Genomic DNA, 24,290 nt, shown 5'->3' on the forward strand with positions numbered 1-24,290 from the left:
TCCACTAATTCCATATGTGAGACTGCATATGAGGAAGCTTTATTGGTACCTAAAAAGTTTATGGAGTCACCATTGTCACAGTCTGGAAACAATGATTCCTCTCATTCCCTGCCTACAACAGGAGTTTCTTTGGTGGGCGGAGACATGTCACCAAAACAAGGGACTGTCATTCACTCTAACCCTTGCCACCCTAACTACAGATGCATCAGACTATGCTTGGGGGCCCACCTGGCAGGGAGATGCATTCAGGGCAAATGGAGCCCAAACCAAATGCATCTGCATATCAACCAGAAAGAGATGCTAGCTGTTCAGAATGCTCCGACAGCCTTCAAGGGCTTACTTCATCCCGGACAACTACTGATAGACGGACAACACCACAGTTATGTGGTACATAAACAAGCAGGGGGGGGTACACATTCCTACCCCCTTTGCAGACTAGCCATGGCTTTGTGGAACACAGCCTTGACTTACCAAATACATCTTCAAGCTCATTTCCTGCCAGGAAAGCAAAATACTCTGGCAGACGACCTAAGCAGAAATCTTTTGGACCCGCACGAATGGAAACTGGATCCACAAATCTTCAGCATGTTAACACAGAAAAGGGGGAGCCCAGACATAGATCTGTTTGCCTCTCCCCAAAATTATCAGTTGGACAAATTCTGCACAAGAACTCATCACAAAAAAGCATGGAAAGTGGATGCTGTATCCTTCAGCTAGAAAAAAAACTAATATGCCTTTCCCCCTCTGCCTCTACTCTCCAAGATCTTACTAAAAGTCAGACAGGAAAAACCGAAAATGATCCTAATTGCTCCGGACTGGCCCCGCCAGCACTGGTACCCGCTTCTAAGGAATGTCTCGCCTTCCTCCATGGTCCTTGCCTCAAATACCTCATCTGCTTTCTCAGCAGAACTATCAAATTCTGCTCACTCGGCTCCAAACTCTGAATCTTACAGCATGGCTAATCAACTAATTATTCAAACAACACCTCTCAGTAAATCTGTGATGGATGTCATTTTGAAGCCAGAAGGCCTAGTACTAGAAAATCTTATGCTGATAAATGGAAGAGATTCTGTGCTTGGAACCAAACACAAGGAATAAACACAGCAAAGCCCAATATTCCTCAGATTTTACAATATTTGACTGAAATGCTTGACAAGGGCCTATCTTTTTCTTCAATAAAATTCCATGCCTCTGCCATCTCGGCTCTTTACAACACAGAGCCTCCCCTCTTTTCTCATCCTCTGCTTAAGCAGTATCTTAGAGGGGCCAAAAACTTAAGGCCTCCCAGAAGAGCACCAACTCCTGCATGGGACCTCAATTTTGTGCTGGAAAAACTCACCCTGCCTCCTTTTGAACTAGCAGCTACTGCGGATATTAAATTTCTATCTTGGAAAACAGCTTTTCTTTTGGCAGTCACTTCAGCAAGAAGGGTTTCAGAACTACAAGCTCTCATGGCAGTGGAGCCTTTTATTATATTTTACCCGGACAGGGTGTCCCTCGGGACCAATCCTTCTTTTATGCCTAAGGTGGTATCCAGTGTGACTCTTAACCAGACCATTCACCTGCTAACATTTTACCCAAATCCACAGAACAAAGGGGAGCAGATTTTGCATTCATTGGATGTACACAGACAACTAAGATTCTACCTAAATAGGACCAAATCTCTAAGAAAGTCTGAGCAACTGCTGGTAGCATTTGCTGCAGGGTCAGAGGGGAAGGCTATATCAAAGCAGACTATTTCTAAATGGATAAGCCACTGCATTCGTTTCTGCTATTTGCACCATGGTAAACCTGTGCCCAAGGGGATCAGATCACATTCCACCAGGGCTGCCTCTACTTCAGCAGCTTTGCTCAGAGGGGTCCCAACCAAAGACATTCTAGAAGCTGCTACTTGGAGCTCTGTTCATACTTTCACAAAGCAATATCATTTACCTCTCTTCTCCAAATCCAGGGCAGGCTTTGCCACTGCAGTCCTGCGGGCCTTATAGCCACTCCTAATGCTGTTTAGTTCCATTCTCCCATCCATAGCTTTGGGATTCTACCCAAATGTAATGACTGCAACAGTAAAACACGAAGAACATAGTACAGTTGTGTACACTTACCATAAATGTAGATGTTCTAATGTATTCACTGTTGCAGTTTGGGTTACCCACCCGCCATCCCCCTTTCTATACCTTTTCTTTCCTTCACTGTACTCAAAAGCCTTTGTGGTGTATTTGCTTTTAGTTGAAGGTAAATTTTGTTTCTAAAAGTGCTTTTATATATTTACTGTTTATTTATATATATATATATATATATATATATATATATATTTATTTATATATAAATAAATAAATATATATCATATATATATCAACAAATGTAAAATAAAATAAATAAATAATAAATAATATATATATATATATATATATATATATATATATATATATATATATATATATATATATATATTTGCTCCCCATTTGGGGGGCACCTGACATCTGGGGCAAGAAAAAGCGAATAAAATGGTGTCGGCTGCATGTTTTATACCCCTGACGACCTGAGATCATGGAAGAGGAGACTGCAACTGATGCAGGACCCAAGACTTTGTTCAGGCCGACTGAGGGCAATCTGCCAGCAGATTACCCGAATGTAATGACTGCAACAGTGAATACACTCAAACATCTACTTTTATGGTAAGTGTACGCAACTGTACTTTCTCCTTATCAAAACAGACAACACCATTGTAATGTGGTACATCAACAAACAGGGAGGGTCCCAGTCTTACCTTCTGTGCAGGCTAGCCATGAATCTCTGGCTAAAGGCCTCCTCCATGGGATTGCACCTAATAGCCCAATACTTACCAGGGATCAACAACTCCCTGGCAGATCATTTAAGCAGAAACTTACTGGACCCCCATGAATGGCAGCTCCACAGAAAAATCTTTTTTGCAAGTCGCTCAAGAGTGGGGAACTCCAGAGGTGGATCTCTTTGCTTCGCACCTCAACCACCAGTTAAAAAAAATTCTGTACCAGAGAGTTTCACCGCCTAGCGTGGAAGGTGGATGCCTTGACCTTCCCCTGGAACTCCCTCTTTGTGTATGCATTCCCTCCTCTGCCTCTTATTCCCAAGGTACTGATCAAGATGAGGGAGGCGAGAGCAAAGGCCATCCTTATTGCGCCAGACTGGCCCAGCAGCATTGGTATCCCTTACTGCGAAGCCTGACATCACAGCCTACCACGCAACTTCCCCTGATCTCAGACCTCTTGACTCAGGTGGGGGAGGGGGGTGCTGCACCCCTTTCTTGCAGACTGTCAAACTGTCAGCATAGCTTATACTCTAAAAGCAAACCAGGGGCCCCTGTTAAGCAAACAGGTCTTGGACATTATCACAGAGGCCAGAAGGGCCAGCACCAGAAATCGAAAGCGGGAAAATGGAAAAGATTCTGCTCCAGTAGCCAGTCCAGAGGGGGCAGATGTTCTTCGTGTTTCACTGTTGCAATCATCACATTTGGGTCCTCTGCCTGCGGGTAGCCCTCAGCCTGCCCGAATACCAGAGTCTTCGGATTTCTGTGTCGGATGCTGTCTCCTTTTCTATGATGTCAGGTCGTCAGGGGTATAAAACATGCAGCCGATGCCATGACATCAGTCTTTCTTGCTGTGTGGTGCCCGAAGCAGAAGCAGTTCGCAAGTGCCAGTCGGCCGACTCCTGAAATTTTTGTTTTCGAGTTTCAGACCTGAAGTCTTCAAAAAAGATAAGTACCTCATTGGGGATCCTTTTTCTTGCTCCAACCAATGTCAGTAAAAGTTAGCAATTGTCTTAGTTGTGAAATACCTCTTAGAAATTTTCATTCGTACTGCCTCCCCTGTTTAGGCCCAGACCACGACGTCCCTCGCTGTCGGTTTTGTGCCTTGTTCAACCCCCGAACTATTCGTCATTGTGCTATTTTTGCAGCCGATTACTTCCGTACTCTGTCTCAGTACTCCGAAATGGCTTCATTAAGCCATCCGACTACCGATGTTCCGAAAAAAAGTAAGGATAAAGACAGACTGCATAGGTCCAAAACTGCCGACGACACTTCCGTTAAGCTAGTCGCCAGTCTGCCGGTATTCATTGAGGCGCTTTCGCAGCCCCTGATACTCACTACTTCAGATTCGCAGGCCTCTACTGAGACCCATTCGGAGTCCGGTATGCCGCGAGATGCTTCTTCGACTATGGAACCTGCGGATGTCTCTACCTTGGATGGGCCCGGAGCCGCTGTGCAGGCACCGGCTTCTGAGGGTGTATTCAGGCCTACAGACGTTCATTTTAAACTGACACCATTGTTTCCGTCCAGAAGTTCCAAATCCCTTAGGCCTAAAACTCGCACTACGTCTAGAAAATCGACGACCAAACCGCGAGCTAAGGCCCATATGCCTCAAAAACAAATGCTTAGAATGGTTGAAGACCTTATTACCTTAATAAGGGGAAGCCAGCCTTCCCCCTCTGAGACATAGATCTGAATTTCTTTCTGATTCTTCTGATCAGGAATCTGATATCTCTGCTCCTTCTGATTACCAGGATTTGCCCTTATCTACTTATGAGGATTCTGATGCAGAGGATTCCATTCCCTCTGCTTCCCCTCTAGAAGATTTTTCTTTCGGTGAAACCTTGCATACTCTTGGGGAGCATTTCCGCTGGGAAAGCCAGGATTACTCTGAGTACGAAAAGAGACTTGGGGAATTCTTAGTCCTGCCTCAACACAGGCCTTTATCTTTCACTCCTGTTCTGGACATTGTCGATGCTTTCTTGGAATCTAGCCTTACCCCAGACACTTTACCTCCAGCTCCCAGAAAATCTGACAGGTACTACAGAGTACCTGACTCTCACAAGTTCCTGTTCAAGAATCCTTCTGCGGATCCAGAGACCATTTTCCAAGGACCAAAAGGCATTATTACTGCTGTCAGAAATCCTACCCCTTCTGATAGAGATTCTAGAGTCTTAGACAGATGGGGTAAGAAGGTATACACTTCTGCTACTTTGGCCATTAGGGCTTTAAATTGCCAGTTTCATTTGTTCAAGTAGCAGCAGCATATTATGGGACTACTTAAAGAGAAAATAATGTTGATTCCTAACTGTGCTGAACACAAAGAATTGCAAGATTTACTTTGCAATGTGGTTTTGACGCCTTAGAAGCATCTTGCAGGGTTGCTGTCACTGGGTCTGTACTTGGAAGACATGCTTGGCTTAAGGAACAAAACTTGCCAGATCTGTTAAAGCTAAATTACCGGATGCTCCCTTAAACCAAGACTGTCTTTTTGGCAACAAAGCAGAAGAAGTCTTCAAAAGGATGGAGGAAAAAGCTAAATCTATGCAAACTGTTGAAGATTTCCTACAATTACAGCCTCCCAGATTCAGTAGGCATTGACCTTCAAAGAAATGGTTCTTTCCAGTCTCTTCCAGGCCTTCTCAGTCCAAACCCAGGAACAGCAGACCACCTAGGTTACAGTCTCAGGCTACACACAGACCTAAGCAGTGGGGGGCTCCCACTTCCAAACCAGGGAGTAGTAAGCCACCCCCCTATAGAAAAATGGCACAGTGACTTAACCTTAACCCTTCCAGGCCCTGCTCAACTGTCTGCTCCCTTAGGAGGAAAGATCGCCCTGCATGCAGAAAACTAGGACTCATTACCCAGGACAAATGGGTTTTGAATATAGTTTCCCAGGGATACAGATTCCACTTCCACACACTACCAACCCCAAATGGTTGGCCAGACCTACCCCCAAATCAATGGGCGGAGTCCCAACAGCAGGTTCTCTTTCTTAGTATCAGGGCTATTCAACCTCTACCAGCAGAACAAAGGGGGCAAGGTTTTTATTCAAGACTTTTTCTGGTACCCAGAAAAGACAACTCCTGGCACTCTATACTGGACATCTCTATTCTCAACACCTTTCTGGTAGTTCCAAAATTCAAAATGCTAACTCTTCAACAGCTTCTTCCTATGCTAGTCAAGGATGCCTGGCTGGCAACCTTAGACTTAAAGGAAGCTTACCTGCACATCCCAATAAGGGAATCTTGCAGGAAATACCTACGCTTCAGGGCAGGCTGCATGCACTATCAGTTCTCTGCACTTCCCTTTGGCTTATCTATTGCGCCCAGGGTATTCACAAAGTGTCTAGCTCCAGCCGTTGCATTTTGCAGGCAAAGAAATATTCAAATTTACCCATACTTGGACGATTGTCTGATTCAGGCAGAAAGTCAGGACTTGCTATTACAACATCTGGCATTCGTAAAGAAACTTCTGACCTCACTGGGGTACACCATCAGTGAAAAGAAATCTCACCTAGTACCCTGCCAACAGATTGTATTGCTGGGAGCAAGCTTGAAAACTTCCCAGATGGCATTCCTCACTCCAGAGAAACAAGTTTATTTGACAACTTACTTCAAACTATTGGCCACAAAACCCCAGCTATCTACAAGGAAAATACTGCAAGCCCTGGGGTTCATGGCCTCTTGCATTCTACTAATTCCATATGCAAGACTGCATATGAGGAAACTCCAATGGTATCTAAAAAGCCTATGGTGTCATCATTCTCAGGACCTGGAAACAATGATTTCTATCATTCCTTGTATGAAGACAGTTCCTTTGGTGGGCAGAGGCCTGCTACCACAACAAGGGACTCCCTTTCACTCTACCCCCTGCCACCCAAACCCTAACAACAGATGCATCAGACTGCATGGGGTGCTCACATGGCAGGGCAGTGCATTCAGGGCAAATGAATCCCGAGATAGATGCACCTGCATATCAATCAAAAAGAAATGTTAGCTGTACAGAATGCTCTGACAGCCTTCAAAGACCGTATTTTTCCAGGACAACTATTGGTAAAGACAGACAGCACCACAGTTATGTGGTACATAAACAAGCAGGGGGGAACCCACTTGTACACTCTCTGCAGACTAGCCATGGCTCTGTGGAACACAGCCTTGAGCTACCAAGTACACCTACAAGTGCAATTCCTGCCATGCAAACTAAATTCACTGGCAGATGACTTAAGCAGAAATCTCATGGACCCACACAAATGGAAACTAGAACCCAAAATATTCAACCTTGAGGATCAAATGGTTGACTCCAGAGGTAGACCTGTTTGCCTCCCCTCAGAACTACCAATTGGACAAATTCTGCACAAGAACTCCCCACAGTCAAGCTTGGAAAGTGGATGCCATGTCCTTTACTTGGGAAAGCCTCTCGGTTTATGCCTTTCCCCTCTGCCTCTCCTCTCGAAGGTTCTACTAAAGTTCAAACAGGACAAGCCAAGGACAATACTGATTGCACCAGACTGGCCCCACCAGGACTGGTACCCCCCCTTGTGCAGTATGACACTGCTGCAACCATGGCACCTGCCTCAGACCCCTTCCCTGCTGTCCCAGCAGGCGGGCCAGATTCTGCACCCTCAACTTCAAACCCTGAACCTTGCAGCCTGGCTAATTCCTTGAGCTCTCCTCTAGCATCCCTCAGTAAGCAGGTGCTGGATGTCATTCTGAAGGCAAGGAGGCCTAGGACTAGAAAGTCCTATGCTGAGAAGTGGAAAATATACTGTTCCTGAAGCCAGGCTCAGGGGATGGGCACAGTGGTGCCCAGCTTACCTCATATTCTACAGTACTTAACAGAAATGCTCCACAAGGGCCTGTCCTTCTCGTCAATTAAAATTCATGCCTCTGCCATTTCAGCACGTTATAATACTGAGCCACCCCTCTTCTCTCACCCCCTGCTAAAACAATTCCTTAGAGGGGCCAAAATTTTAAGACCCCCCCCCCCCTCCAGGAGAGCTTCCACTCCAGCTTGAGACCTTAACTTTGTATTGGAAAAGCTCACTCTTTCCCCATTTGTGCCAGCTGCAACAGCAGAGTTGAAATTCCTTTCTTAGAAAACAGCCTTCCTTCTAGCCATCACTTCAGCAAGATGCGTGTCTGAATTACAGGCCCTCATGGCAGTGGGAACCCTTCATTATCTTCCATGCAGACATGGTTTCCCTCAGGACTAATCCTTCCTTTATGCCCAAAGTGGTGTTTAGTGTGGCCCTAAATCAGTCCATTCATTTGCCTACTTTTTTCCCTAATCCACAAAACAAAGGGGAACAAATACTGCACTCTCTGGACGTGCACAGACAACTTGGATTTTATTTAGACATGACTAAGTCTCTCATAAAATCTGAACAGCTGCTAGTTGGCTTTGCTGCAGGGGCAGAGGGGAAGGCCATTTCAAAGCAAACCATTTCCAAATGGATAGCCCATTGCTTTCATTTCTGCTCCAAGCACCATGGAAAACTTACCCCACGGGATAAGATCGTATTCCACCAGAGCCGCATCTACCTCTGCGGCTTTTCTCAGAGGAGTCCCTACCAGGGACATCCTAGAAGCTGCTACCTGGAGCTCTGTACATACCTTCACCAGGGATTACCACATGCCTGTCTTTTCTAAATCCAAAGCTGGATTTGCCACTGCAGTCTTGCAGGGCTTAATAGCTTGCCCTAATGCTCTTTAACTTCCTCCTCCTCCCTTCCTTAGCTTTGGGAATCAACCAAATCTGATGACTGCAACAGTGAAACACGAAGAACATAGTACAGTTGTGTACACTTAACATAAATGTCGATGTTCGAGTGTATTCACTGTTGCAGTCCAGATTACCTTCCCTCCAGCCCCCTGACTTCTCTTGGTTCTACCTTTCCTTCCTGTTTGGTATATTTATGTTTTCTGGCGTATTTGCTTTTTGATGGGAGTGTACCATACCATATAATTGCTTCCTATTGTGGGGGCACCTGACATTTGGGGCAAGAAAAACTGATGTAATGGCATCAGCTGCATGTTTTATACCCCTGACGACGTGACGTCATGGAAGAGGAGACAGCATCCGACACAGAAATCCGAAGACTCTGGTATTTAGGCCGGCTGAGGGCTACCTGCAGGCAGATAACCCAAATGTAATGACTGCAACAATGAATACACTCGAACATCTACATTTATGGTAAGTGTACACAACTGTACTTTCCTCACAACCTTCCTTCCCTCTTATCCTGGACTATGTAGTGGAGTTACTAAATAGTGGCCTCTCCTTCTCTTCTATTAAAATCCACGCCTCAGCCTTTTCAGCTCATTTCAATACAGATCTGCCCCTGTTCTCACATCCTTTGATTAAACAATTCCTCAGAGGGGCTTCAAATATCAGACCTCCCAGAAGGCCACCCACGCCAGCCTGAGACCTGGGTTATATTTTGGAAAAACTAACCATTCCACCCTTCGAACCTGCTGCTTCAGCAGAACTGAAATACCTTTCCTGGAAGACTGCTTTCCTACTAGCTAGCACCTCAGCCAGAAGGGTTTCAGAACTTCAGGAATTGATGGCCATTGAGCCCTTCATCATTTTCCATGCAGACAGGGTCTCCCTGAGGAGTAACCCCTCCTTTATGCCCAAGGTGATATCTAATGTGACTCTCATCCAGCCCATACATTTACCCACCTTCTTCCCGATCCCCTCAAAACATGGGGGAAAGAATTCTGCACTCACTAGATGTGCACAGACAGCTCAGACACTATCTAGACCATACCAAAGCCTTCAGGAAAACAGACCAACTTCTTGTCAGCTTTACCCCAGGGGCAGAGGGGAAGCCCATTTCCAAGCAAACCATCTCCAAATGGATATCACACTGCATCCATTTCTGCTACAGATTTCTTGGGAAACCACCCCCTAAGTCTATTCTTACTCATTCCACTAGGGCAGCCTACACTTCCACAGCATTCCTGTGAGGTGTTCCCACCAGGGGCATCTTGGAAGCTGCCACCTGGACTTCTTTCCATACCTTTACAAAGCATTACGACCCACCTCTTTTCTCTAAGGCTAGGGCAAGGTTTGCAGTGCAGTTCTGCAGGGCATGCTGACCCAAGCCTAGGACTCTTAGTAATCCTACCACCCCTCCCCTCAGCTTTGGGAATCCTTCCACAGGTGATGACTGCAACAGTGAAACACGAAGTACATAGTACAGTTGTGTACACTTACCATAAATGTAGATGTTTGAGTGTATTCACTTTTGCAGTCTTGGTTTCCCTCCCTCCTTCCCCCTTATATTCTCTTTCCTTAGGGAGACATAAGCTTCTTACGGTGGTTTTAAGCCACCAGGACAACCTTACCATATTTCCTGGGGCTTCTGACTGGTTAGGACAAGAAAAACTGATGTAATGGTGTCAGCTGCCTTGCTTTATAGCACTGACGACCTGATGTCAGTCAACATGTGACAGCAGCCGATGCAGAAAAACATTGACTCTGGTATTCGGGCCGGCTGAGGGCTACCACAGCAGGGCTAACCCCCCCACAGGTGATGACTGCAATAGTGAATACACTCGAATATCTACATTTATGGTAAGTGTACACAACTGTATTTTCTCTGGTTCGATTGTGGCTGGGGTGCCTTCTTTGCAGAGTCTGCATGTCCTCCTTGTGGTTCCGTGGGTTTCCTCGGGGTACTCCGCTTTCCTCCCACATTTCAAAGGCATGCAGTAGGTGGACTGGACACTCTAAATTGCTCGCAGGTGCAAGTGTGTGGTACGGATAAACTACCGTAGCAGGTCTAACCAACCGGTGGTGTAAACCTTGGCTCGATGATTATCCCTGTTTAAGTGACACCCCAACCCCATTTGCAAAAATGGGAAAAAGGGTGTACAAGAAGGATGGCTGGACTATCTTTTGTCATACCTTTGTCAGCATTGTTGATATCGGTCGCCTGTTTTGTAGAGCTGCAAATGGAGGTTGTGGGTATTGCTTGCAAATGAACTATCACCTGTGATGGAGTTGAACTTGTTTGCTGTGTAGTCTCCACTTGTGAGAGCAAAAGCTGCTACATGTGTGTGTATGGAAATATACACACACAGTTTATTTATCTAAGACACTTTTCATCTAATCACAAATCATTTAACACACATTTAATCTAAAACGGATGTAGTTAAATCACATTACATCTAAAACTTCATGTACATTACAGCAGATAGTTCTGCGAAACTTCTTTTTTTGCATGAGGGTTCCCCCCCACACACTTGCTACTCAATAATTAATAATGTTCTAACTCCACGGTTGCATAACCATAGAGAAATCTCATCATACATTGAGTCACTGCAGGTGCACAAACACAAGCTTCTAGACACAGATTTGCAACTAACCATGGGCATTAGTAAGGCACAAATACGGATCAACACTAATTTGTATTGTAGTTTCCATGATAAAAACACACCTGCTGTCATTTTCTATAGCATTGCACACTTTTGTCAAGTATGAGTCGGTCATTTGTGTTTTAGATCAATTGACACTTATCTAAGACACATTTTGTCTACAAAAAAGTACTATACATGCGTGCACACACACACACACACACATGCACGCAGGCATATGGATATATGTACGTTTGTCTCTGACTGGGTAAGCCCACTGGACACAATGGTCCATTTTCAGGGGCAGCCGGGGAGCACTGTTTAGTTAAATGACTTACTCATAGTAACACAATAGGTAAATTAAGGTGAAAAGAATCTGACCTTATACCCTGGCCACAGGAAGCAGCTCAGTAACTGCTCACAACTTTAGTCCTTTGTACTAACTTTCCATATGAGCATGACTTTTGGACTGTTTGCAGTCATACTGCTGTATCTCAGGTTTGCCAGGTTCTTATCCATCACATATCTAGTACAGTCATTAAGACTCTGTCTGCATGTTTGCTTCTCTTTATAGTCTGACTTGATTAAGTAAAACAGCTGTGAAGATAACAGACTTAGTGAGACAACTTTACAGTAGTATGTGTTCCATGAGCTAGAGTACTGTGAATGCAGACCATGTGGATTCTACTACTCAGCAGTAAGGGGTGGGTGGTCTTTGCCATGATTGTTAATGGATTTCTTATACCACAGTGTTATTAATATTATGCTTGTACCTTGCTTTCCAGAAACACTATTTTTTTCAGTCAGAACTGAGATGTGAATTCTTATTTTATTCCTTAGTGCTACACTGCAGAATTCATGGAAGTAAAGGCAAATTTTGGCCTAGAGAAAGCCATTCATTCAAATTAATTGGATGTGTTTGGGAATAGGTTACAGTTAATTACTGTCATAATAAAGGTTTCTATTTGTTGAAACAGGTTGATGAAGAGTCTGTTGTATCTTCAACTGGAGCCTTGTCTTTGAAGAAAGTTCCTGAGAAGATGGTCGTTATTGGCGCAGGTGTAATTGGAGTAGAACTGGTAAGAAGTTCTGAACAGTTAATGCCATCTCTATGGCATAGTAGTTTTAGTGCTAACTACATCATAGATGGGAAGGGTTTCTTTATCTGTCTGCAGAGTGGATTCACAAGCTGTTGAATAAGAGGTGAAAATGCTAAGTGGCAGCTTTATTTATCATATGGGAAGAGTATTGGGATTGTCGTGATGCAGGATCTTCACCTGGATGCAAGTTCTAGATCCCAGATTTCACACTGGGAATGGGACAAGGGGAAGGTGCAAGCTTGCCAAGCAGTGCATGCATTTTACTTGGGGGTGGTAAATCTTCAAAACTGCATGTCTTCAAAAACGCTGAGTGCAACAAGCATTGCATTATGCTTTCTAACAGTGGAAATGGTAGGACCTTTAAAAAAAAATCCCAACCCTTTCTGTGGGAGATGGCTATGATCCATGGCTTTTGTCTCCCTCTCTTTGTTGATTTAGGATGCTGAGGGTGAAAGAAGGGGAATGGTCTTATGAGAGAGAAGCTTTTGATGATGGGTTGGGAAGAGGGAACAGAGGCCACAAAAGCTTATTAAAAATGTCTTAAACATTTGAATTAGTGTCATTGACTGAATTATTGTGCCTGATTTTAAATTGTCGTAAATTTTGCAGACCAATAAAAATCAAAAGCTGCGTTCTAGTTATGAGTGGATTAAACCAAATGGCAAAAATGTAATTGTCTGTATTTTCTTATTTGTAATGTTACTTCCATTATGCCCTGCAGGCAATTGAATACTTAGTATTGTAATCCATAGAACTTCCATTTTGGTAAATTAATGTGAAGTGTATCATCATAATTATGTGACATTCAATCCCATGATAAAATTGTATTGATTGCTTTGGTAGCAGATAAGTTGTCATCTTTTGTGGAATTTTTGTACACATTTTTATTTGCATTTGTTTCTAATGAGATTTTTGCTTGACATATGTTTAGTCTGTTGGTTGTCTCCTCCTGGGTCTACATGTGAGAGAGTCGCCTTTTCTCTGTATAACCATTTGGCATGTCAGGACCCATTACAGCGAGTCCCAAAATATGGAGACCAAATAGCCGAAAGAATGTACTTAAACATTAAGTCACAGATACCATTTCTTGGAATATTCCCTTTTTTCCAAGGTATAGTGATCTCGGTATATATAAGTTTGGGGGGGGGTGCTGGAGGGGGTGTCACAACCCCCACCCCCCAAGATTCTCTTCTATTTTCGTCCCTCTTTTAGGAGGAGGGGAGCTTGTCAACACTTGGCATTTCGAGTGCCAGTATTTCAGTAGGGAGCCTTTCTCTGTCGCATCTGTTTTTTTTTATTTTTTTCTGTCTGAAGCTCCTGCAGTTTGCTTCACTCTGAGAACTTGTATAATACCTCATGAGCCTCTCTCATTTCTTTTCTGACTCTTGCAAAGTTTAGATTTCACTTCTGACCTTTGTTATGGAAAAGTGTTCATGTTTAGTGTTTAACATTTATTTTTTTATTTTTAATTTTTTTATCAGTATTCGTGAGGCCATAAATAGTTAGCCAAGATCTGCAGCAGCATCCTGTGTTGCATAGGAGAAGAGCACAGTGTGAAGCTCTGAGTAACACAGCTGCCTGAAAATGGTGTAGAAAAAGCTGCTGGTCTACCTAGCTACTTGAGAGTGGCCTTTATTGAGAGCATCCAGTCTGGAGAATATGTGTAAAGGTCTCCCTCACAGCCCTAGATTTGTGCACAGACCATTGTCAAAATGTGAAAGAGGTGTAAGACACATTGATCACGCCCTCTTAGAGTTAAGAGGTCTCTTAGACAGCCTCCTTAGTGTGGATCAAATGCTGGAAAAGCTTTCCAGCCTTTGAGTATGAGCTCAAAGAAGATAAGCTCAGGATAATGACATCAGCTTTCATAGTGGCTTTTGTGGCTTGCTGTAATTTTAACTATGATGGTACTATTGAAGCTGTCCTTTTTGAATGTCTCTTTTGGGGGGTACTTACTCAGCTATCAGTCTCTGGACCTGGTCTTATTTCAGGAAAAGGTGCAGGTCCTATTTAGACATCGCAAAGGTCCACTCTTTGTTCTCATTTCCCTTGTTGTCATCTAGATCAGTTCATCACCTTAAGATCAAGCTCTCTCACAAAGTGAGAAGAGACTTCAAGTGTTAGTCTTCACCTTTTCCTAGCTTTTCTAGCCAGGTGTCTGTGGAAGGCAGTGCTACAAACCCACCAGTTCATGTCCTGCCTGTTGTCCCACAGAATACATTCAGAATCCTGAATGAAATAAAACGCCAATGACTGAAAGATTGACCACAAAAGATTGAAACACAATGCCAAATGCATTTCCTATGGGCTAACCAGATCTAAAATTAGACCTATGAGATGTGCTCATTGATGTTGCAAAGCAGAACGATGAAGACAGAAGCCAATAATCCACCTCAGAAACTAGAAAGGCAGACGCAGAGGCTTCATAAAGACAGGACTGTTTAACTCTGCTGGGGAGAACACAGACTGTTTTAAGATCTTGGCAGAGATGGCTTTGGGTCTGAGCAGAAAAAAAGCATTAAAAAAGCCAGTAGCTTATTGTGCAATATCATGGCACACCAGGGACTGGGTTTTTGAACCTTTCACCACTGTAGCATAATATCTGAATATATATATAAGTAGCAGGGGGGTGTGGGGGACATGGGGGGAGGGCTTGCCCCTTGCATATTGCTTGTTTGTTTGTAAGTTGTACAGCATTCTGTGTTTTGACCCTATACAGTCAATCTTTGAGCTGTGTGTTTTTTTTTTCCTTTGGAATTCTGAACATTATTCCATTGTTCAGCCATTTCATGGAAGACGTGTGCTATTGTGTGAGTTTGTTCAGCTCCAGGGGCCATTGTAAGACCAGTTTGTTTATTTTGCTCGGATCCCCATCCATCTTTGCCAGCGTTTTGTGACAGTTTGTGTTCTCTTTGACAGAATTGTAGACTGTTCTGTCATAAATGAAGCCACTGCTTCTGCCTTTCTTGTTTTTGAGGAAGACTTCTGTCTTTATCTTGCACCTTTGCAGCGTCAGTGAGCTCCTCACATAGGTCTGGTTTTAGATGGGGACTTTTATGTGAGTGGAAGGGAGCAGCTGAATGGTGTATGTGCACAAGCTGCTGCATCATTTTCAGAAGACCCTGCTGGAGGCTTCTGTCGCTCGTCTGGTCAGGGTAAAACAGACTAGCATTCATGGGTTCTGTTGAATCAGCTTTATTGCACACAAACCTATCAGAAATGAGGCTTTGTAACTTAAACTTAAATAAACTTATAAACAGACTGACTACCACACTCATACATGTTAACACTCTGGCTGTTCTCTCGACATACTCAGTATTTATATGCACGTTCTACATCTGGATATGCTTCTTAAATGTACATACACATGCTCTGATCTACATCCTCCCTCTCTGAGAAATAGTCCATATACGAAATGACAGTATTCAATGACATGCAATTTACAGAAATAATCTTTCGATATGCAGTTATACAGAATTGATTATATGACATGCAATCATACAAAATTAGACGCATGTAAAACAATTCTGTCCAAGTTGCTGTGTATTTTACACTAGGTCTAGAAATACGACCTCACCATGTAACATAAAAGTCAGAATTGGATCTAGCAGTGGGGACCATCTTCAAGGAATGTTCAACTTTGGGTACATCAGGAACGGGAATGATACTGTGACACGTTCTTTGGTACGAACGTTGTCAGGGTTGCTCTGAGATCTAGAGTCTGTATCACAGGTACGATGCTGCAGTATCGCTTCTGATACAGGAAGAAGTCTGCAGTTTCTCTTGTACTGTATACCCTCAGATTCCACTAAGTTGGATCTCTGCTTGGTACATATACCTCTCACTTGACCAATTTGATCAAAGCCTTTCACCGTTTGCATCCTCACTGTCTCTCCTTCCAACGGATGAAGAAATCTGCTCGTTTTATCATAGCAGGACTTCAGAGAAGTATGCTTTTTTAAAAAGTTGGGCTTTGATTGCTCTGTTATTTTTAGCATTAGGCAACATTGAGCTAGAACTGATGGGCAAGGTTGTTCTGGTTTGCCTAGATGGAAGTCTCTGATCAGGCAAGCAAAGTAGATTGTCACGGGGTATATTTCTGAGATTGAGTTAAAATCAAGAAGATATCTGTATTGTTGCGCTTTGACCTCTCCAGTAATTGCTTTGCACTCTGTACTACACATTCAGCAAGGCTGTTTGACTGAGTATATTCAGGGCCACTAGTAACATGGATAAAGTTCCACTCTTTAGCAAATCTCTGAAACAATTGACTGGTAAACTGAGAACCGTTGTCAGAAATAACTTTGTGTTGACTACTACGGACTGAGAAATGACATTTCATCTTAGTAATAACAGCACTGGACATTAGGTTAGGTAGCAAATTGATCTCAAACCAGTTCAAATAAGAGTCTACCAACACTTAAGTAATGTTGACTGTTCCACTCAAATATGTCATTTGTTGTTGTTGACCAAGGTAGTTCAGGAATTTGGCTTAGCTGAAGTGGCTCTTTTTTGCAAATGCGGCTTTGTGCTGTTGCACACTGAACAAGAAGAAAGCACTTTATCAATGTCTTTTGCTAGAGAAGGCCAAAATACTAGTCCTCTCGCCAGTCTTTTTGTAGAATCGGAACCTGGGTGACCAGTATGCAAAATCTGGATGTATTCATGTTGTGAGAAGTAAGAACAACTTTTGGACCATTCAGAATGATACCATCTTCCATCAGCATCTCATCTCTGTATGGAAAGTAAGGTTGTTCTTCTGGCAGTTCACAGGAATGCTTTGACGGCCATCCTACATTGATGAAGTGGTTGAGCCTTTGCAAAATTGGATTAGTCTTTGTATGCTCTCTCAGCTCATCCAGTCTCGTGGTAGAAAAATTACGCACTTCCATGACATCAAAGTCAAAATTCTTTGCATCAAGCTGTTCCATGGTATTTCTGGGCGATCTGGATAAGGTATCAGCCAGATAAAGAAGTTTACCTTTTGTATAAACCATTTTGAAATTATACTCTTGCAATTTGAGCATCATTCTTTGTAGTCTTGCTGGAGCAGAATGCATAGGCTGCTTTGAAATAGTGACTAGAGGTTGATGGTCAGTTTGTCTGGATAGCGCTGTGATAAATATAATCATGAAACTTCGAACATGTGAATATAATTGCCAAAAGTTCCTCTCAGTTTGAGCATACTGCATCTCCATTTGGGTAAGAGTTCTAGATGCACAGGCAACAGGACTGCTTACTTGAAGAATAACCACACCAAGACCAAACTTTGAAGCATCACAGGAAAGAACTGCTGGTTTATGGACATCATAGTATCTTAATGTAGACTGGTTAGAAATTTGCTGTTTGAGGTTATCAAGTGCTCTCTGGTGTTCTGACCATGACCATGCAACATTTTTGCTTGTCAGCTCTCTTAAAGGTGCTGATAACACACTAATGTCAGGGATAAATTTGCTCACACTGTTAACCATGCCAAGAAAATGCTGTAGATCTTGGACATTGTCTGGAGCTGGCATCTCAAGAATGATGGTTTGCTTGGAAGGATCTGGTTGCAAGCCTGTACTGGTAAATAAATGACCTACATAAGTAACTTCTGGAAGTCTGAATTTGCACTTCAGAGGATTGAGCTCTAAATTCACTTCACACCCTTTGTCCAGAACTTTCCTGAAGTTTCTGTCATGCTCTGCTTCACCATTACCTCCAACCAGTAAATCATCAACTGTTATTGTACACGGGTAGCCTGAAAAAAAATTGCTGCATTGCACACTGAAAGACTTCACTGACAGAATTTACTCCAAAAGGCATATTGAGGAATCTGTATCTACCAAATGGTGTACTGAATGTAGTCAGTAGTTACGATTTGTGATCAAGCATCACTTGCCAAAATGAACTCTTTGCACCTAAGACCAAAAATGCAGTGGCATTTGGCATGAGGGATGTAATCTCCTCTACTACATACACATGCTCTGATCTACATCTCCCTCAGTTCACTGGTCCGCTTTGGAGTAGGAACTCTGTGAAAGCCATTTGGAACTGCATGCAGATGTTCTTCGTGTTTCACTGTTACAGTCATCACATTTGGGTTATCTGCTTTCAGTAGCCCTCAGTCGGCCTGATTGTCAAAGTCTTGGGTCCTGCATCGGTTGCTGTCTTATCTTCCATGACGTCAGGTAGTCAGGGGTATAAAGCATGCAGCAGATGCCATTTTTATCAGTCTTTCTTGCCATGCGGTGCCCAAAGCAAAAGCAGTTCGCAAGTGCCGGTCGGCCAATTCCTGAAATTTTCGTTTTCAAGTTTCAGATCCGAAGTCTTCAACTAAGCTAAGTACCCCGTTGGGGATCCTTTTTCTTGCTCTAAACCAATGTCAGTAAAAGTTAGGAAAGCAAATACCTCATAAAGATTTTCATTCATACTACATTTCTTGCTTAGGCCCAGACCACGATGTATTTCTGTCTGTTCTGTGCCTTATTCAAACCTCGTACTATTTGTCGTCGGTTCATTTTCGCATCCAGATATTTTGGTACTCTGTTCAATTATCCAGAAATGGCTCCGGTAAGCCATCCGACTACCGACATTCCAAAAAAATGGAAAGATAAAGACAGAGACAGACCGCATAGGTCCAACACTGCCGACAACGCTTCTCCTAAGCTAGTCGCCAGTTCACCGGTACTAAGTGAGGCGCTTTCGCAGCCCCTGATACCCACTACTTCAGATTCGCAGGCCTCTACTGAGACCCATTCGGAGTCCGGTATGCCGCAAGATGCTTCTTCGACTGTGGAACCTGCGAATGTCTCTACCTTGGATGGGTCCGGAACCGCTGTGCAGGCACTGGCTTCTGAGGGTGTGTTCAGGCCTACTGACTTGCATATTAAACCGACGCCATCTTCTTCTTCAAGGCCTAAAACTCGATCTATGCCTAAAATAACACCCAGACCACGTGGTCAGGCCTCTATGCCTAAAAAACAAATAAGAATTGCTGAGGACCTTATTACTCTAATCATGGGAAGCCACCCTTCCCCCTCTAAGAGACCTAGGACTGATTTTCCTTCTGATTCTTCTGATCAGGATTCTGAAATTTCTGTTTTCTCTGATGACCAGGATTTGCCCTTATCTACCTATGAGGATTCTGATGCAGAGGACTCCATTCCCTCTGCTTCCCCTCCAGAGGATTTCTCCCTTGATGAAACCTTGCATACTCTTAGGGAGCATTTTCGCTGGAAAAGCCAGGATTACTCTGACTCCAAAAAGAGGCTTAGGGAATTCTTACTCCTGCCTCAACACAGGCCTTTAGCTATCCCTCCTGTACTGGACATTGTAGATGTTGCCTTCTCAGAGTCTAGCCTGGCCCCTAACACTTTACCTCCTGCTCCCAGAAAACCAGATGGGTATTGCAGGGTACTTGACTCTCTCAAGTTCCTCTTTAAAAATCCTACTGCAGATCCCGATACCATTTCACAGGGACCCAAGAGCATTAAGGCTACTACTGCCAAAAATCCTACCCCCTCTGATAGAGATTCCAGGGAGCTGGATAGATGGGGTAAGAAGATATACACTTCTGCAACTTTGGCCATTAGGGCTTTAAACTGCCAGTTTCATATGTTAAAGTATCAGCAGCGTATTATTGGATTGCTTAAACAGAAAATGATGTTGATTCCTGACTGTGCTGAAAATAAAGAATTACAGGATTTAATGCATTGTGCTGAACAAGTTGGAAAACATACTTTGCAGTGTGGTTTTGATTCATTAGAGGCATCTTGCAGGGCTGCTGTCATTGGGTCTGTACTTGGAAGGCATGCTTGGCTTAAGGAGCAATCTTTGCCAAATCATGTTAAAGCTAAATTACCGGATGCTCCCTTAAATCAAGACCACCTGTTTGGCAACAAAGCAGTAGTAGTACTTAAAAAGATGGAGGAAAAAAACTAAATCTATGCAAACCGTTAAAGATTTCCTGCAAGTACAACCTCCCAGATTTAGTAGGCATTGGCCCTCTAAGAATTGGTCCTTTCTTGCCTTTTCCGGGCCTTCTCAGTCCAAACCCAGAACCAGCAGAACATCCAGGCTTCAGTCCCAAGGTACTCACAAGCCTAAGTAGTGGGAGGCTCCGCTTCCAAAGCAGGGTGTAGTAAGACTAACCCCCTATGGTAAACTGTCTCAATTACTTAACTTTAAACCTTCCAAGCCCTGCTCAACTGACTGTTCCTTTAAGGAGAAAGATTGCCCTGCATGCAAAAAATTGGGAACTCATTACCCAGGACAAATGGGTTTTAAATATAGTTTCCCAAGGATGCAGATTCCACTTCCACTCCTTTCCTACCCCAAACGGCTGGCCAGACCTACCCCCAAATCAGTGGGCAGTGGCTCAAAAGCAAGTTCTCTCTCTTATAAGCATCAGGGCTATTCAGCCTGATCCAGAAGAAGAATGGGGGCAAGGTTTCTACTCAAGACTTTTCCTGGTACCCAGAAAAGACTATTCCTGGCATCCTATCCCTGGTCTGTCTATCCTAAACACATTTTGGTAACCCCAAAATTCAAGATGCTAACTCTTCATCAGCTGCTTCCTATGCTAGGCAAAGATGCCTGGTTGGCAACACTGTATTTAAAGGAAGCCTACCTGCACATCCCAATAAGGGAATCTTGCAGAAGATACCTACGCTTCAGAGCAGGTTACATGCACTATCAGTTCTCTACACTGCCCTTTGGCTTATCTACTGCGCCCAGGGTATTCACAAAGTGCCTAGCTCCAGTCATTGCATTTTGCAGGCAAAGAAATATTTAAATATACCCATACCTGGACGATTGTCTAATTCTGGCAGTAAGCCAGGACATACTATTAAATCATCTGGCATTTGTAAAGAAATTGCTAACTTCTCTGGGGTACACCATAAATGAAAAGAAATCACATCTTGTACCCTGCCAACAAATTGTATTCCTGGGAGCAAGCTTGAGTACAACTTCCCAGATGGCCTACCTTACGCCAGAGAAAAAAGTTCATTTGACAGCCTACTTCAAACTACTGGCCACAAAGACCCAGCTATCTGCAAGGAAAATTCTGCAAGCCCTGGAGTTCATGGCCTCCTGCATTCTACTAATTCCATACGCAAGACTGCTTGTGAGGAAACTACAATGGTATCTAAAAATCCTATGGAGTCAACATTCTCAGGATCTAGAATCAATGATTCCCATCATACCTTGTCTACAGATAGAGTTCCTTGGGTGGGCAGAGGCCTACCACCAAAACAAGGGACTGCCATTCACTCTACCCCCTGCCGCCCAAACCCTAACAACAGACTCATCAGGCTATGCATGGGGGGGCCCACTTGGCAGGGCAGTGCATTCAGGGCAAATGGAACCAAAGTCAAATGCACCTGCATATCAATCAAAAAGAAATGTTAGCTGTACAGTATGCTCAGACAGCCTTCGAGGACCATATTCTTCCAGGACAATTATTGGTAAAGACGGACAAACACCACTATGTGGTACATAAGCAGGGGGGAACCCACTCATACCCTCTCTGCAGACTAGCCATGGCTATGTGGAACACAGCCTTGAGCTTCCAAGTGCACCTACAGGCTCAGTTCCTGCCAGGAAAGCTAAATACATTGGCAGACAACCTAAGCAGAAATCTCATGGACCCACACGAGGGGAAACTGGAACCAAAGATTTTCAACATGTTGAGAAACAAATGGGGGAGCCCAGAGATGGACCTGTTTGCCTCCCCCCAGAACTACCAGTTAGACAAATTCTGCATAAGGACTCCCCACAAATAAGCTTGGAAAGTGGATGCCCTGTCCTTCACCTGGAAAAACCGATCGGTTTATGCCTTTCCCCCTCTGCCTCTCCTCTCCAAGGTACTGCTAAAGATCAAACAGGGCAAATCAAGGACAATACTGATTGCACCAGACTGGCCACGCCAACACTACTACCCCCTCTTGCGCAGTGTGTCACTGCTCGCACCATGGCACCTGCCTCAGACCCCCGCTCTGCTGTCTCAGCAAGAGGGCCAGATACTGCACCCACAACTTCAAATCCTGAACTTGGCAGCCTGGCTAATTACCTGATCTCTCCATTCCCATCCCCTCAGTAAGCAAGTGATGGATGTCATTCTGGAGGCAAGGAGGCCTAGTACTAGAAAATCCTATGCTGAGAAATGGAAAAGATTCTGTTCCTGGAGCCAGACTCATGGGATGGGCACAGTAGCGCCCAACTTTCCTCAGATTCTTCAGTACTTAACTGAGATGCTTCACAAGGGCCTTTCCTTTTCCTCCATCAAAATTCATGCTTCAGCCATTTCAGCTCATTACAATACAGAACCACCCCTCTTCTCTCATCCACTGCTGAAGCAATTCCTCAGAGGGGCCAAAAACTTTAGACTACCCAGGAGAGCCCGTACTCCAGCCTGGGACCTTAATTTTGTATTGGAAAAGCTCACTCTACCTCCCTTCGAGCCAGCTGCAAGTGCAGAGTTGAAATTCCTTTCTTGGAAAACAGTCTTCCTTCTAGCCATCGCTTCAGCAAGAAGGATGTCTGAATTACAGGCCCTCATGGCTGTGGAGCTTTTCATCATCTTTCATGCAAACAGGGTGTCCCTCAGGACCAATCCCTCCTTCATGCCCAAGGTGGTATCCAGTGTGGCCCTTAATCAGTCCATTCATTTGCCAACCTTCTTTTCTAATCCACAGAACAAAGAGGAACGAATACTGCACTCCTTGGATGTGCACAGACAACTTAGATTTTACTTGGACAGGACTAAATATCTCAGGAAATCTTAGCAGCTGGTTGCATTTGCTGCAGGGGCAGAGGGGAAAGCCATTTCTAAGTAAACCATTTCTAAGTGGATAGGCTATTGCATTCATTTCTGCTATAAGCACCATGGAAAACCTTACCCCACAGGGGATAAGACCTCATTCCACCAGGGCTGCATCTACCTCTGCAGCCTTCCTCAGTGCTGTCCCTACCAGGGACATCCTAGAAGCTCCTACCTGGAGTTCTGTACATACCCTTCACCAAGCATTACCATTTGTCAGTTTTTTCTAAATCCAGAGCTAGCTTTGCCACTGCAATCTTGCAGGGCCTTATAGCTGGTCTTAATGCTATATAGATGCTTCCTCCCATTCTTAGCTTTGGGAATCTACCCAAATGTGATGACTGCAACAGTGAAACACGAAGAACATAGTACAGTTGTGTACACTTACCATAAATGTAGATGTTCAAGTATATTCACTGTTGCAGTCCTGATTACCCTCCCTCCAGCCCCCTGACTTCTATTGACTATACCTCTATTCTTTTTTACTATGCTTAAAGCTTTCTGGTGTATTTGTTTTTTGTTGGAGGTGTAACCCTGTATATAATTGCTTCCCATTATGGGGCACCTGACATGTTGGGCAAGAAAAAATGATAAAATGGTGTCTGCTGCATGCTTTATACCCCTGACTACCTGACGTCATGGAAGATGAGACAGAAACCGAAGCAGGATCCAAGACTTTGATAATCAGGCCGACTGAGGTTTACCTGCAAGCAGATAACCCAAACGTGATGACTGCTACAGTGAATACACTCGAACATCTACATTTATGGTAAGTGTACACAACTGTACTTTACCCTCCCTCCAGCCCCTTGTCTTCTCTTGGCTCTACCTTTCCTTCTTGTTTGGCATATATTATATCATGTGTATTTGCTTTTTGCTCGTGGTGTACCATACTATGTAATTGCTTCCTATTGTGGGGCCACCTGACATCTGGGGCAAGAAAAACTGATGTAATGGCATCGGCTGCATGTTTTATACTCCTGATGACCTGACGTCATGGAAGAAGTGACAGCATCCGATGCAGAAATCCGAAGACTCTGGTATTCAGGCCAGCTGAGGGCTACCTTCAGGCAAATAACTTAAATGTGATGACTGCAACAGTGAATACACTCGAACATCTACATTTATAAGTGTACACAACTGTACTTTTCTTCCCGTCATTCTCTTATGCCTCCTTCTGTATTCTGACCCCTTGGATTAGAGTCCTCTGATTTGAACTTCTCCCGGGGCAGATC

General features: G+C 43.9%; 1 protein-coding gene across 1 annotated transcript in view; it reads left to right on the forward strand.

Annotated features, from left to right (window-relative positions):
• DLD (dihydrolipoamide dehydrogenase) overlaps positions 1–24,290 on the forward strand; it is a 1,015,110-nt gene that overhangs the window by 539,934 nt on the left and 450,886 nt on the right. Inside the window, exon 8 of the mRNA XM_044088560.1 lies at positions 12,129–12,230. Within this exon, the coding sequence (XP_043944495.1) occupies positions 12,129–12,230 (102 nt within the window). The remainder of the gene's footprint in view (positions 1–12,128; positions 12,231–24,290) is intronic.

This window comes from Protopterus annectens, chromosome 11.part0, assembly GCF_019279795.1.
Source record: "Protopterus annectens isolate FY-2018-M chromosome 11.part0, PAN1.0, whole genome shotgun sequence".
Classification (NCBI taxonomy): domain Eukaryota; kingdom Metazoa; phylum Chordata; order Ceratodontiformes; family Protopteridae; genus Protopterus; species Protopterus annectens.